General features: G+C 49.4%; 1 protein-coding gene across 1 annotated transcript in view; it reads right to left on the bottom strand.

The window, feature by feature from the left end:
• Positions 1–349: 349 nt before the first annotated feature.
• The window catches only part of CAND2 (cullin associated and neddylation dissociated 2 (putative)), a 33,850-nt gene continuing 17,773 nt past the window's right edge, over positions 350–16,426 (bottom strand). The window contains exons 9-15 of the mRNA XM_030307445.1: positions 16,083–16,224; positions 14,253–15,755; positions 11,770–11,865; positions 8,268–8,437; positions 6,834–6,998; positions 4,999–5,106; positions 350–2,388 (exon numbers count right to left, since the gene is read on the bottom strand). Of these exons, the coding sequence (XP_030163305.1) occupies positions 2,161–2,388; positions 4,999–5,106; positions 6,834–6,998; positions 8,268–8,437; positions 11,770–11,865; positions 14,253–15,755; positions 16,083–16,224 (2,412 nt within the window). The 3' untranslated portion in view covers positions 350–2,160. The remainder of the gene's footprint in view (positions 2,389–4,998; positions 5,107–6,833; positions 6,999–8,267; positions 8,438–11,769; positions 11,866–14,252; positions 15,756–16,082; positions 16,225–16,426) is intronic.

Below are 16,426 nucleotides of genomic sequence, written 5' to 3'. Positions count from 1 at the left end.
TTTGCAGTCTCCCTTTTATAACCTTCCCCTAGCTGGCTGCTTCAGGTAATTGAACAATTTCTGAAGATGTGGGATCCTTAACATGATACAGCCTCTTGATTGGTATTCAGGATTTAATCAAGCTTCCTTTCAACTACAGCCCACACTCTAGGCAACAATAGCTAGAATTTAGCCCTGTTAATTACAGGCATGCCTCTGGAGGCCCAGGCTTGGTTTGGTTTCAGATCACTGTGATAAAGCAAGTCACACGTCCGACGCATTTTCTGGTTACCCAGTTCATATAAAAGTTCTGTTTATACCATACTCAAATTTATTATGTGCAATAGTTTACCTAAATAATGTGCATACCTTAATTTAAAAATAACTTTATTGCAAAAATAACTGCCTGAGCTTTCTATGAATGGCAATCTTTTTGCTGGTAGAGGGTCTTACCTCAATGCTGATGGCTGTTGACTAATGAGGGAGGTGGTTGCTGAAGACTGGGTGGCTGTGGCAAGTTACTAAAATTAAGACCATGAAGTTTGCTGCATTGATGGAATCAAGAATGACTTCTCTGTAGCATGTAATATGAGCACTTTTACCCAGAGAGCTTTCAAAATTGGAGTCCATCCCCTCAAACTCTGCCACTGCTTTATCAACTAAGTTGATGTAATATTCTTCAGTTCTTTGTTGTCATTTCAACAGTCTTTAACAGCACCTTCACCAGGAGCAGATTTCCATCTCACCGTTAAAAGTTTTCTCATGACCGTCACATCTTCAGGCACTAATAGTAACATCAAAGATCACAGATCGTAACAAATACAATAATGAAAAAGTGAACTGAGGAAAATATGAAATGAGCAAATGGTGCTGACAGACGTGGCTGGTCGCAGGATTCCCACAAATCTTCAATTTGTAAATGCAGTATCTACAAAGCATGATAAAGCCAGGCATGTCTGTAAAGTTAGGGTACCACTTTTCCAAGAACTGGTAGCAAGTGGCAGTATATAGTCCTAGGATATGGCATGTAGACTCCAGAACAAGACAACTGCATACAGGGTGTTTTTCCCTACCAACCTGGTCAACTGAGCAGAAAGAACTACCCTGGTTAGAATTTTCTTGGCCTGCTAGCCATGAGCGGTTTTAAGTCCCTTAGAAAAAGGTCTTACAGGTGGGCTGCCTCCAGTTCAAAACCTAGTCTGAAACATTTGAGTAAATGTTGGTCATTTTCATAATTTCTTTAAACTGACTTGGGAAACATACGGATGGTGACATGCCTAGTAGAGGAACTGTGCAGAGAAAAAGTAACAAGGATCTCTTACTAACCTGGGACAGTACAGAAAATTCTTTTAATCTGTCGCTTAATATTTGTGTCTTCAATACTAAAAACTAGGAACAACATGTTCAAAGTCTTCCTCCGAAGGACACAAACCAACTGGTTACACCTATAGGTGGGGTGGCGTGAAAGGTGGTCTAGTTTCCTTTGTGCTTTCTGGTTTCCCATTTGACTACATAAGCGTTTTGAAATTAGAAAAAAACATATTAGATCTGATTCTCTATCCCAACCACCTCCCCTGCAAAAATACCAATTTCTGAATCATCACTACCAATTGGAAAAGGAAGCATTTTGAATTCTAAAATGCAAGAAGCTCAGAGAAGTAGCTTTAGTTTTTCAGATACCCAGCCGAAGCATGAATTTTTGGCCTATCAGATCAAGTGAAGTGAAAAGTGGGAGAGGTGTGAGTGACACTGGTGGGAAAGAAGGCCAGCCGGCTGCCTCCTAACCTTTCACAGCTGTGAGCACAAGAGTATTTCTAAACACTACTTAGTCCTCTGTAAGGCAGCGACTCCCCAGTTTGAAGGTACAGACTGCCCAGTGTGAAGTCACACATCCACTATTTGTGCCGAAGGGCTTGGAAAAACGTCCATGCCCTGTTGCTTTGAATGACTGTCCTGAGTTACAGGGTCCAACTGTTGGCAGCCTTGCAGCTCCTGCTGGGGGCCTCGAGTTGGGGTCCCTGGAGAAGGCACTGTAAGCCCCGACCAGGAGCAGGACGGCCCCCCAGTGAGATGAAGAAAGGGCAAAAGCAGAGGCCTTTGGCCAGCATGGGGACAGTGAGGCCTCAGGCTTGGGTAGGCCCCCTTCTCTTGGTAAGGGCCCACCTGGGGACTGGGGAAGCACTAGCTGAGCTCCATAGAGTCTGTGCTGGGGGCTGAAGCAGAATCCTTCTGGATGCTCTCAAAGAGGGCAGCAAGTTCGGGGTTGGATCGGATTTGGGAAGAGAAGTCAGCCATGATGGGGCTTTTCCCTACTTCCGGGATGGTCAGCAGGGCGGCCACAGCCCTCATGGCGGAGCGTTTCAGCTCATCTTGCTTCTCAAATTCCTGCTTCACGGAACCAGCTTTGACCTAAAGTGGGAAAAAACGAGCCATCCTTTACTGAGCCTGGCCTGGCCTGGCATCACAGCCTCCCTCACTAGTCTCTGGATTCCTCTCAACCACCTGTAGTAAGCTTTCCCAGTTTAAATCACAGCATACTCCCCTACTTCAGTCTCCTGTCCTGAGATTTCTCCTGCACTTTTACACTGGTAGGTTTCTCCAGAGGGTGATTCTTTGTCATTCAAATCAACTTCGAATGATTTCGAAGTTGGGGGGGCCTCGGACCAGCCAATCTAAACTGTCCACCTTTCTTTTCATTAATAAGTAATTTGATGGGGGCACCTGGGTGGCTCAGTCTGTTAAGCCTCTGACTTCATTCAGCCCACGTCATGATCTCCGGTTCGTGAGTTCAAGCCCCGTGTCAGGCTCTGTGCTGACAGCTCAGAGCCTGAGTCCTGTGTCTCCCTCTCTCTACCCCTCCCTTACTCACGCTCTCTCTTTCTCAAAAATAAATAAACATTTAAAAAAATTAAAAAATTAAAAAATAAATAATTCAGTGGTGACAATTGTTATAAAGTGTTAATTGTCTCCTGCCCCTGATAGGAGATTCAGCCTATGTTTATTCACTGTGCTTAAAAACAGGCTCTTGGTATCATATGACTTGGTGGTACCATCTGACTTAATTGAATGAATGGATCACTGTGACAGTCATCTAGATGGCCTGGCTTCTTCCCCCCAACTCAGGTGCCTGGCCCTGCAATCTCTTCTGCACAGCAAGTACCCAAAACTGCCTTGTCTGCCTTGTTTTTCATCCCCCACCCTCTTCCACTTATTTAGAGGATCTCAGAATTCCCCCCACTGCTTATGGAATAAAGTCCAAATTCCTCTCCATGCCCCTGACTTCACCCAAAGACTCTTTCCCTTCAAGAGTCCGGTGTAATGGTTAAGAGCTTGGCATTGGGGTTGAACAATCAGGTTCAAATAGCTCTGCCCTGTAAGAGCTGTGACTTCGGGTGGTCATTCTAAGCTGTACTTCCCTTTCTATATGTAAGAACCTCCTTTCCATAGAGTTGCTTTTAAGGATTAAATGACTTAGCACAGTGGGGCACCTGGGTGGCTCAGTCGGTTGGGCAGCTGACTTTGGCTCAGGTCATGATCTCATGGTCCGTGGGTTCAGGCCCCGTGCTGGGCTCTGGGCTGACAGCTCAGAGCCTGGAGCCTGCTTGGGATTCTGTGTCTCCCTCTGTCTCTGCCCCTCCCCAACTTGCGCTCGGTCTCTCTGTCTCTCAAAAATAAACATTAAAAAAAATAAATTAAAAAAAAATAAAAAGCTTTTGGTTTCCAGAGCTTTGTAGGTTTCAGTGGATGAGGGATCGTGGACTTGGATGCAGCAAGTTTTCATCATAACGCCCCACACACAGTGCCCTCTGGGCAGCCAGAATGAGTGGCCTCTGTGTGGGCCTCAGATCAAAGCTCCTCTTGCCATCTTAGCCGAGTGGAAGGGTGTCCTGATGCTGCAACACCATTTGCAGCCTTTCCCTGTGAACTAGGATTTTTCTCCATGCTGTATAGCTCCAAGAAAACTAGAAGTGATTTGGCCTTTGAAACTGTCAAGACTGCAATGGCCCTGCAGAACCACTGTTTTCTAGGACTTCATACCATGCATAGATTTACAAACTGAAACTTAAAAGGTGGGTTTCTATTAAGAAATTACCAATTTTATCTGTTTTAGCCACAAAAGATTTCATTTTTTTTTGGAAAAGGTTTTGCTCTTTTGCAGCTTGAAAATCACTGTTCTATAGATCTCTCTCCTCTTTAAGCTCCATCTGAAATACTCTGCCCTTGTTTGGTTAATTACTACCCTTTCAAAACCCAGATTAGTTCAGGGGCGCCCGGGTGGCGCAGTCGGTTAAGCGTCCGACTTCAGCCAGGTCACGATCTCGCGGTCTGGGAGTTCGAGCCCCGCGTCAGGCTCTGGGCTGATGGCTCAGAGCCTGGAGCCTGTTTCCAATTCTGTGTCTCCCTCTCTCTCTGCCCCTCCCCCGTTCATGCTCTGTCTCTCTCTGTCTTAAAAATAAATAAACGTTGGAAAAAAAAAATTAAAAAAAAAAAAACAAAACAAAACCCAGATTAGTTCTTTCAGTCAACAGATAATTACTGGGCACCAGGCTCTGTTCCCAGTGCTGCAGCTTTCCCCCAGGCCTTCCACTCCAGATCCCTCCCCTGACCCTTGAGGCACTCCAGCCTAGCAGCAACTCTGCCCTGGATCAATCACCCGATCAATGGTTTCTATCTTTCCAAGAGAATAACTCAGTGTTCCAATTAGGATGTGGGAGTAGGGAATGCACCATGTTCAATGTGGTATCCCTAGTACCTTGCTACAAGGGCCGGCACCCAGGAAATGTTTGATGAACGAGAGAAAGAGGTGAGTGTGAATCCCAGCTCTGCAATTTACTAGCTGGGTAGCCCAAATCAATAACTGCACCTCTCTGAGTCTCTGTTCCTCTGTGTATACAGTGGTGACAATAAGAAGTACTTCATAGGGTGACAACAACAGTTAAATGAAGCACTTCATATACTACCCGTAAATGGTAACTGAATAATCTGTAGGTGTGCCCAGGGCTAGGCAGGAGGGCTTACCTTGGCGGTGCAGGTGGCCCTGAGTGGCTCAATGAGCCGGTCCACCCTCTGCAGAACAGGTGCGGGACACAGGGTAGCTAGTCGGGCCAGCATGATGAAGGTCAGCATCTGCCCCAGAGGAAGGAGACAACGTTCACAGTGAAATGGCCAAAAGGAGCAGAGCCCAAGGAAGATCAGAGGATCTGGTACCAATACCTGGAGCTCAGGTCCAAACTCTAGCACTAATTCCTGCCAGGGCCCTGCAACAGTCTCTCCCACTCTGGGCCTCAGTTTTCTTATCTATAATGTGAATGGCAGGGGGCGCCTGGGTGGCTCAGTCGGTTGAGCGTCTGACTTAGGCTCAGGTCATGATCTTGTGGTACATTAGTTCGAGCCCCACGTGCTGACAGCCCAGAGCCTGGAGCCTGCTTTGGATTCTGTGTCTCCTTCTCTCTCTGCCCTTCTCCTGCTCATGCTCTGTATCTCTCGCTCAAAAATAAATACACATTAAAAAAATGTGAATGGCAATACCCACTACGCCAGCTACACTTGGCTGAGGAGGATCAGATAAGAAGAAGCACCAGGGAGGGGGCTACTCTCAAGCTCAGATGCTCACAGGGCCAGGCAGACACTGTCCATGAGTGAAGAGGGCCAGATGGCAACTGGGAAGGAGTTAGGAGTCCACACTCCAGACAGCAGCTGTCAGCTCCAGCCCGTTGTGGCCATGGGAATGCGGCCCAGAGCTCATGCACTGTTTTCAAAAGAAACTGATTTTCACGTAAAATCTCTCAACTTTTAAATACTGGCACCCAGTTAAAAAAAAAACAAAACAAACAACTGCTGTATGAGCCAACTAAACACATCTACAATCCTGGTCCAGCCTGCAGGAGAATAATGGTGACCTCTTTTGAAAATGGTGAAGTTCCTACAAACATGCAGCATAACGGATGGTTGTCTGAATTCTACACACCCTACCCATCCCTACCAGATGTCCACCCTGCCCTGATCCCCCCGCAACCCACAGCAAAGGAGGGGGACCAGCAAAAAGCATGGCATCACACAGCACATGCTGTGACCCAGGGCTCCTCCATTTCCCAGCTGGTGCCCTGAAACCACCCAGCTCTCTGGCCTCTCCCCTGTAGAGTGGGCATCATAAACCCACTCTCTAAGGGTGTGGTGCAGACTCACCCTCCTCAACCCACCCTCCTCAACACCAAAAGGAGCCTGGACATAGGAGTCCAAATGTTGCACTGATGCCCAGGCCTTGTCCTGTGCTCCCTGGAGGGCAGGCAAGAGGGCCGTGTGGCCAGAAGGGGTAAGAAGGGAAAAGCATGGGGGAAATGCCTGTAAAAACTGGCTTTTATCAATCAACAGTGGGCCTTGGGCATCTCTCACATCAGTGCAGAGGGACCTGGCTCACTCTTCTTAATGCTGCTAGCATTCCAAGACCAGAGGTACCCAGTTTATTGAGTGAGCTTCTGATAGGTGGACATTTGGGAAGCTGCCAGCTTTCCCCAACTCTCAGAACAATCTAGAACATAAAACTCCAAACATGTTTTTAGGTGTCAGTCTAGAGGCTCTGTTCACAGAGATGGAACTGCTAGGTCAAAGGTGGGTCTCAGAATTCTAAATTTTTCTAGCTACTGCTAAACCGTCCTCCAAAGAGCTTGCCCAGTGTAGACTCTCCTCAAAGGTGTTTGAGAGGTTGGCTCTCTTTCTTATTGAAAAAGAACAATGCAGTTATTTACAGGGGTGCCAGGGTGGAGAGTGGGGGACAAACAAGCAATGGGCCCCAGTGGTGCCTGCTCTCCCCTTCGTACAGGGTGGGCATAGGTTTGGCAGGGAGCCCATCCTACCCGGATATCGTAGTGGTCCTTCAGGCCATCCTCCACGTGATTCAGGAACTCGCAGATGTCCAGCCGGCCCAGGCAGCTCTCAAGCAGCGAGTACATGCATTCAAAGGCTGCCTTGCGCACGTCCAGCCCATCATCCACTGTGTGCTTAAAGGGCCCCATTTCTACCTGCAGGAGGGAAGGGTGACAAGGGTTATGGGATGTGACTCTAGGGTGTAAGAACACCTGCCTTAGTTCCTGCTGCACACCCCACCTCTGTTGTTCAGTACTGTGTTCTGTCCCCAATCTCTTACCTTTGCTCAGCCTGCAATGTGATAATAACAGTAACAATAATTATTATAGTCTACTGAGCAGTTGTAACGTGCCAGCCACTGTGTTGAGTGCTTGACAAATGACATGTTACTCAAGCATCACAACAGCCCCAGGAAGACAGTGTTATATTAACCCCACGTAACATAAGAGGAAACTAAGGCTCAGAAAGGTTAATTAATTTGCCCAAGAACACACAGCTAGTTAAGCGGCTGAACTAGAATTAAAAGCCCGGGTCTCTGAAGCTTTTAACCACAAGGCTCTGTTCTTAATGGTACTCTCATTCTCACCCCTCAAAGCCCAGCTTAAATGCCCCCTCTTTTGGGAAACTTTCCTAACCCCTCTAAACATAGTCGCTTCCTCTTCAGCAATGCCAGGTGGCTTTTTTTTTTTTTTTTTTTTTAAAGAGAGAGAGAATGGGCAGGGAAAAGACAGAGAGATAGGGAGACAGAGGCTCCAAAGTGGGCCTGCACTGACAGCAGCAGGCCAGATGTGGGGCTCAAACCCACGAACCATGAGATCATAACCTGAGCCGAAGTTGAATGCTCAACTGAGTGACCACCCAGGCTCCCCAAGACATTTTTATTATACTATGTGATGATAGCTGTTAATTAACTTTTAATCTGTGCCCCTTAAATCCTTATTGCACCAAATAGGCTCTATCTCAGTAAAATAATCGGCAGAATGGGTGTGTCTATCCTTTAGGTGGCCGTGAGCTCCCTAGTGGCAGCTCTGATCCAGCTCTGATCCTGGCACTCTGACACAGTGCTGGTGCTCAGTGAATGCCTGCTGAATGTTGAGTGATAATAAGAACCGCCAACATTGACCGAGTGCCAACTGTGTGCCAGGAGCAGCCCTGAGAAGCTGCAGGACATAACTCATTGAATCTTGTCAACAACCCTATGATGCAGACACGAACTATTTTCCTCATTTTTCCCAAGAAGAGAAACAGACTCAGAGCAGATTAAATTGTCCCTAGGTCAATGTGCCCAGGGTCACACAACCTGGAAGTGGAGGTGCAGCATTTGACCCAGGCCACATGGCCCACGTGCCTGCTCTGAAGAGCTTGACCCAAATCCTTGTCACAGCTCCGCCAGTCAGGCCTTCACTGGCCTTCAATGGCCTTACCTCTCGGATGAGGTCCCTGCGGATCTTTGTCTCCTGGTAGAGGAGGGGCAGGATGTCATCCAGCAGGTCCCGGACCAGTGAGGGCTTATTGTGCACAGCCGAGTTGAAGAAAGCCAGAGTGGCCCGGCGCACATTCAGGTCTGGGTCCTGCAGGCTCTCCATGAACTCTCCTGAAAGATGAGAGGGTGTGTGAGGGACGGCTCAGCCAAGACGCAAATCACCTCCACCCCAACCTCAGTTACCTGATTACTGTGAGCTGGGCAGATTTGGCTGAAGGGGGGCAAACGTGTTCTGAGCATCTACTTTCTTACCAGGCACAATGAGTCCTCAAAGCACAAGTAAGAATGTGAACTAGAGTCTAGCCTGGGTTCAAATCCAGGTTCCACTATTTCCTAGCTATGGGACCTTGGATAGCCTCAATGTCCTCATCTATAAAATGGAAGTAACAGCAGTACCCATAGTGTAGGACTGTTTTCAAGATTTAAAATGTAGTGATGTGATATCTATCTATCTATCTATCTATCTATCTATCTATCTATCTATCTAATATACCTAATCTATCTAAAATACCTAGCAGAAAGCTTGGCACAGAGCAAGGATTCTATAAACGTTAACTTGATATCATTACAGATAAGGATCTTGAAGATCAGAGAGAGAAAGAAACTTATACTTTCACACAGCACTTCTCTGAATATACCTTTTTGTATAGTTTATAGACTTTTTAAGGACTATGTTAATGTCTCATTTGCTCTATAAAGAAAATCTAGAATGAGGGGAATCCTTAAAAAAACAAAAAACAACAACAAAAACTGCGATCCTAACAGTATTTCAAATGATTAACATAACCACCAGGTTAGGAAAGAATGAAACAACTCACCCAAGTAATTTCCAAAGTATTTTGACTAGTTACCCTCCGGCTAACGACAAAAGACCTATAAACAGATACTGACTATTCACAGAGATAAAAGTTAGCAACTGTCAGTCTACTTTCTGTGTGTTCCAGGATTAAGCGTATAAATATCTGGTAGACAGCAGGAACTGGGCTTTTCCCTGTAAGAGAAGGGTATGGAACAGAAGAAGGCTAGAAGGAGCCCTGCAGTGCTGGACTGGAAGAGCAGGTAACACATGTACATGTGTGTCTGTGTACATACATTCACACATTCACATACTTCCTAGTTCTGTTAAGAGGACCTTGAAGCAATGGCACCCCAGTAGCAATTAGCACACCTAGTGTCTAGATCTTGGATTCTAAGTACCATTCTCCACTAAAAAGAATCAGGGCTCCCTGAACAAAGGACTGATTCCAGAGCTGAGGCAGCAAAGGTTCAAGGTAAGTGTAGGGCATCTTACTGTGCCAAAAAGTAAGGATATGTTCAAAGGATGATGGAAACACATCAACAGAACATAGGAACCAGTCCGAAGGGCTCACACTGGCCACATCTAAGACAAGCTTAAGAATCAAAATAAATGAAGACAGTAAATAGTTATGTCACTGAATAAAACAGGAACCTATGAGTCTATAACGATATGAATAAATCAATGAATAAATAAATGGGGGATAAGGGAAAGTTCTTCCAGAGAACAGAAAGCAATCTAACAAATATGGAAGGAATGCTGAAATTAAAAGTCACCATTTGGCAACTGTCAGAAATCACTGAATCAGGAAAGAAACCACAATGGATGCTAAATGTGGTGGGCAGAAATTTGATGAACAGGATGTTTTGACAGACTCAAAAATACTTATTCATTCCAAAGGAAAAAGTAATTTTAGAGTGGAGAACCTGGAAGTCTCCACCTTAATCAGGTTATCAGAGTTACCATCACCAGTCATGGGGAAAACTGCCATGCTGTGCCTCCCAATACAATGCCCTGGGAAGAATATAAAGTCTCCCAGCAGAGCAGGATTCAAATCCAGAGCTGGTAACCTCTGGGGCTCTTCTACTGTGTCCTGGTGGGGAACCTGGCAAGACTGGAGTTCAAGTCGCCTCTCTGAATCTCTGCCTCCTCATCTGTAACATGCGACCCTCAAGCAAGGGAGAATGAACTACGGTGAGGTATACCAAAGGGCCTAGCCTTATATCTGATATGCAGTGAGAGCACGAAAACTGTGGTTCAACCATACAACCAAAAACAAACACCTAGGCAGAGGTCCCTAGGACTGCTAGCCATGGGCGGCTCAGGCAAGATGAGGGAATTCAGAACTAGGGGCAACGTACGCCCACTGGGTCAGGGGATGGGATGAAGTTGCTGTTGATATTGCTGTGGCTTCTGGACATGTTCTCCAATTCAGAGTGTGGCCACACCTGCTGACCCCTGGTCTCACACAACAGTGCCCTGGCAAGTGTGGATCAGAATCCCCGTTTAAAAATTTTTTTAATATTATTTTAGAGAAGGGGAGGAAGAGACAGAGGGAGAGACAGAATCTTAAGCGGTACTTAATCTATGCTCAGTGTGGACCCCAATGTGGGGCTTGATCCCATGACCCTGGGATCATGACCTGAGTCAGACATTCAACCAACTGAACCACCCAGGCACCCCAACACCCTGGTTTTTTTTAATTTTTTTTTTTTACATTTATTTATTTTTGAGAAACAGAGTGAGACAAAGCATGAGCGGGGTTGGGGCAGAGAGAGGAGACACAGAATCTGAAGCAGGCTCCAGGCTCTGAGCTGTCAGCACACAGCCCGACATGGGGCTCAAACCCATGAGCTGTGAGATCATGACCTGAGCCGAAGTCGGATGCTCAACTAACTGAGCCACCCAGGCACCCCGTCACCCCCGTTTTAGAGCTGGGGATGAGATGACCTGTCCACACTCACACAGCCAGAGAGTAGCAGAGCCAGGCTGTCAACCCAAGACTGGCAGACTTCAGAATCTCTCCACATTCCACCAGGCTGTGCTGCCTGTGTGAGAAGGGCCAGACTCCCAGTGTGATCCAGTTACAGGCCTGCAGGCTCAGAGCTGTGAATGTCTGCCTTCTCTAGGAAGAGCCTAGTCCTGCAGAGTTCCAAAGAGAGGGCTCACCAATGAAGTCTGCTTGGGCTTCTAAGTCCAGAAGACTCCTAAGACAGGGCATGAGCTGGGAGCCACTCTCCCCAATTCCAGTAGAGCTCTACCTAGCTTGAAGCCCACCGAAGCCAATGCACGTGAGAGGCTGGTGGTTTTCCACGTGTAAGAGACTGTGTGTTCATGCAGTACCCTCCCCCCAATAAAAAATGGGGCCTCTGAATCAACTTAGAACTTGCAGATAAGGGTTCTCACCCCCTTACACTTTACAGATGAGGAAATGAGGCTCAGAGGTAAGAAGGGGCATGTTAGGCTCACCCAGCAATTCAGTGGCAGCACAGGGATTTGCACCAGGGCCTGCTGCCCATGATAGGGGTGAGGTAGCCTCCTATGCCTCAGACTCCCCTTAGCTAATGTGTAAGAAAAATCAGCCTGGACTCAAAGGCTGGGAGGAGGGGACGAGCGGGGCCGGGGGTAGAGGAGTGGGGGTGCTCACCGATGAAGCTCTTCAGAAGGGGGTCAATGGGATGGGGCTGATCAGAGATGAGGAACTTGACTGCTGTGATGACAGTGCTCCGTGTGTGTGGCCGACCTGCAGGACAAGAGGCATCAGCTTGGTAAGCGGCAGGTACAATCCTAGACACTCGGTAAATGACGGGGTCTCTGAATCAACCTTAGAACCTACAGTTAAGGGTTTCTCACCCCCATTTTACAGATGTGGAAACTGAGACACAGGTCAGAAGGTGTTGAGGCTGCCTCCCTGGGAGACAGAACTGGACCCCTCCCCATTCAAAACACCCATCTTTGGTGAAGTCAATGCCCTTTCCCTTGGCAGTCTAAAATGCACCCCTAAATTCTCCTGTGGTGGCTGAGAGGAAAACTCCCAGTTCTCAGGTAACCACACTGCAGGATGCACACAGGGAACCAAGAACCCAAGACAGTGGTCAATCCATAGTCCAAAGAAAGACCTTTGCTCAGGCCTTGGGGCTGCGTTCTACTTTTCAGACACATTATCCTCAGGATGGTCCTATTGATTAACAATAAATGGTAATATAAATCAAAACATTTCATAAAAATCATTATTAATCTCTGACTTACAGATGAGGAAAAAAACCCAGAAAGGTTAAGTTCATATCTAAGGTCACACAGCAGATCCAGAATTCAACGGCTGAATCTGAGCCCTGGCTGGGCCCTCCTCCTCAGGCCTGCATTCTCCAAGCAGGCGGCAGGTGTGCTCCAGGCAAGCTGAAGGCCAAGGGGATTCCAACAGAACTCAGAACATCCCGAAAGCTTGGGAATGCAGAAGTTACTTAAATTTACTTTTCCGCTTGCTTTCTGAATATAGAGGCTGAAAAAGGGGTGGGGAACACACTTCCCATTATGGTGAAACAAAGAACCCAGCAGCTGCTCCCTCCTCTCTACCTCAGCACCCAACAGTGAGGGGTTAAGGTTGTTTCCGTCATTTAGCCCTTACATTCGAGTCAGAAGAAAGTTTACACTTTGGTGCCAAGGTGTGAAAACAGAAAAGAGTTACTGACTTGAGACTTACAGTTCTTTCCTCTTTCTCTCTCTATCCTGACTGGCTTATGACAAGATTCAGTGTGGCTCATGAAGACATGGACAACAGAACAGGATTAAGTGAATTTAAGATAAGAAAAACGAGGGATGGCTGGGTGGCTCAGTCAGTTAAGCTTCCGACTTCAGCTCAGGTCATGATGTCACGATTCATGGGTTTGAGCCCTGCATCCGGCTCTGTGCTGACAGCTCAGAGCCTGGAGCCTGCTTCAAATTCTGTGTCTCCCTCTCTCTCTGTTCCTCTCCCGCTCATGCTGTCTCTCTCACTCCTTCAAAAATAAATAAAAACATTAATAAAAAAAATTTTTTTTTAAATGAGAAAAACGAGGCCAAGGAAAAACACAGGCAAGGAAGTGAAAGGAAGACTAGAGTGAGGGCAGGGAGAGCCACCTAGGAAGTCCCATGAACTCGCTGGAAGCAGGCCATGAGTCTGGCTCTAAGCTTCCAGGCAGTTGGTGGTAAAAAGGCAATGTGACCGCTTAACTGGTTCAACAGAGTGCATGAGGCAGAAGTGAATCAGGGCTTGGGAATGGCGGGGCTGCTCCTCATATCCTGAGACTCTGGCCCCTCAAGCTTCCTTGTGAAGAGCCCTGTGAGTGTAACAGGCAATGTCCTCAACACGTTCTTCTCGTCCATGCAGTGGTGTGAGCCACCAAGCTGCTTCTTATAAACCCAGCAGCCCAGTGAGGGCTTAACTGTGATCACGAACATAACAACAACAGCAGTTTTTACTTAGTATTAATTACATACCATATGCTATACCAAGCGCTTTGCCTGCGTTATGGGAATAAATACACCCTCTGACTCTCTCAGAGGAGCAGCTGGCCAGCTCAAGGCCTGGAGGCCTTTCGTTCCCAGGGGCTTTCACTTACCCAAGAGCCCCACAGCCCCACCTGTCTGCTTTCTTCCTCCCTGAGTTTCAGAGAGCCCTGACGTGCCCTTACCGAACCACACAAAACCTGCCCCTGGTTTTTGCTGGACCCTCCCCAAACCCTACGAGTATGGCCCCCGGTCCTACCTAGTCTATACTGACATTTGCTCCTGGCTCAAACAAACCCAAGAGAGCTGCACTCCCTGCAGGCCAAGAACTCCTTTTATTAACTTGTGCCTGGAGCATGAGGCTGCCTGCTGTCCACACCAAGGAGTATGAAGGTGGCATCATGAAAAACTTATTTTTTGTAGGGACGTATTAAGGATTCTGTCTCCTCCATCCCAGAGAGCTCCCAGGAGAGGGCCTACACGTCTCAGGAAACACTGTGTTTTTAATGGCTTCTCTGCCTTTGCCTTATCCACACCAAGACTCTTCAGATCTAATCACTTGAATTAGCTCCCTGTGAGTGAGCCACTTGGGAGAAACTGCCCACCTCCGATCTGGACTGTGTTTGCCCACACCTGTGCCCCTACCTGCAGCAAGCTGCTTCCGGAATCGGGGCAGAAGGAATGGAGGGTTCACGAGGACCAGCTTGCCAATGCACTCAGCCACCACCCCCCGGGTGCCCTCCTCGGCACCCTCACAGCGCTGGAACAGCAGGGCCCAGATGTCCTCGGCGTAGGGCTTCAGGCTGTCGGGCTGGGCGGCCCCCAGGGCCTCCCTGAGCGAGTGCAGCAGCAAGTACTGCCGCCGGGGCTCAGCCTCGATCTGCCCCAGCAGGAAGGGCAGGAAGTCAGGCAGGTTCCCGGCGCCCACGCGGCCCAGCGCATAGGAGGCGGCCGCCCTCACGTCCTCACTGGGTGACCCCAAGGCTTCCAGGAGCACTGCCTTCAGCTCCCGCTGGGGGCCTGGCCCGGCCACCTGGCCCACCTCAGCCAGTGACAGGAAAGCCAGGACCTTGACCCCTGTGCTCGAGTGGGGCGACCTGGCATCGCAGACCAGGCGGTTTGCCGTGCCTGCCGCCTCCTGGGGACAAGCGGCCGCAAGGGCTGCCACACACCGAGCCAGAGAGTGGAACACCTGCTTGTGCAGGCCCGGCCCGCCGTCCGCAGCCTGTTCGTAAACAGGCGCAGTGAGCATGCTGATGAGCTCCTCGTAGTCCACGCACGGGGGGCGCGTCCCCACCAGGGCCTGCAGGAAGCCTTCAGCAGCTGCCAGCACACTTGCTGGCAACAGGGGTGAGCGTAGCAACCGCAGCAGCTCTGAGAGCACAGGGCCGCTGACCTTGGCCAAAGAGGCCGGCTGGGCCTGGGTCACCGTGGCAAGGAAGTCCACAGCCAGCTGAGCCACATGCATGTCGTTCTCACTGACCAGGGCAGGCAGCTCGGCCAGCACGGCCTGCACAGCACACGGAGGGAGGCTCAGTCCCTGGCTCTGGGTCAGGGCATCCAGGGCAGCCAGTGTGGCCAAGCGCAGCGCCCGTTGGTTCTTTCGCAGAAACGAGGCCAGAATGGGCAGTGCCTCAGCCACGATGGGCTGCAGGTCAAGCCGCAACGGGGACGAGGCCACCAGCGTCAGTGCCTTGACAGCAGGCAGCCGGGTGATCTCATTCCGCAGGCGGTCCAGAAGGAGCAATAGCGATGGCTGTAGGTCATCCCCAAGCCGGTCACCCAGGTGGGCCACAAGGTGGCCCATGCAGGCAATGGCGCGCTCCTTCACCTCCTGGTCCAGGTCAGTGGCACGGAGACGTGCTAGGGTGGCTGCAGACATTTCTCCAACATATGGCTCAGGGTCCAGCGTCCGAGGCCTGTCCAGTGGCCACAGGGCCCGCACCAGCTCCTGGAGCACCAGCAGGGCCTCAGCTGCGATCTTGTAGAAAGGGTCAGCCACGCAGGCCATCACAGGTGGCAGGAGAGTCGGCAGGTGTGAATGGAAGGCCTCAGCTGGCTCTGTACTCAGCAGCCCCTGCAGGAAGGCCAGGGCATCCATCCGGATGGTGGAAGAGCTGGAACGGTCCGCCAGAGAGAAGACGATGCCTGTGGGATGGGTGCAAAGGTTAGGGAGCCCCAGACAATCCCTGGATATGGGGATGGAGCACCGGCAGGCATGTGAGCTGGACCCAGGCCCCAGGGCTCTTATGTTGCAGATCCTGAAATATCAGGGCTTGGCCAGGGCTGAGGGACACAAGGCCAGGAAACCCCCCTGAAACCAGAAAGAAGGGCCTGCACCCCAGCTTTGTTCTCACCGCTGGCAGTGGGGAGCCACCATAGGCTGCTGAACAGGTTTCCCATGGGGATTGAGGCTTGGAGTCTGGGTTCTGGAAGAGCCCAGGCTGAGAGATACCTGGTTGTAGTCCATCCTACCTGCTACCAACACGGGCATGTGCTCTGCCAGGCTGCCAGGGAGGACGCCTGCCAGCTCGGTGAGGAGGCTGAAGCAGCCCTGGCGGGCCCTGACACTCCGATCCTTAAGCTGCCGCTGCAGGGCCTTGATCACGAGAGGCACCTGTGGGCAGTTTGAAGGAGAAACGTGACCACCCAGGAAACCAGGGTGTCCCACCGACTACTGGGGAGCTTTGCTGGGGCACATGCCCATGGAGGACCCCCAGTGTGAGAGGATCACTCCATCTCAAGCTTTCCATCCCTCGCTCCATACACAGACCCTCTGTGGTAGGAACTATTCCTGGGCTCTCTTTACGGATAGGGAA

The sequence above is a fragment of the Lynx canadensis genome, chromosome A2 (assembly GCF_007474595.2).
Source record: "Lynx canadensis isolate LIC74 chromosome A2, mLynCan4.pri.v2, whole genome shotgun sequence".
NCBI lineage: Eukaryota > Metazoa > Chordata > Mammalia > Carnivora > Felidae > Lynx > Lynx canadensis.
This window is presented reverse-complemented; position numbering and strand designations above follow the sequence as displayed.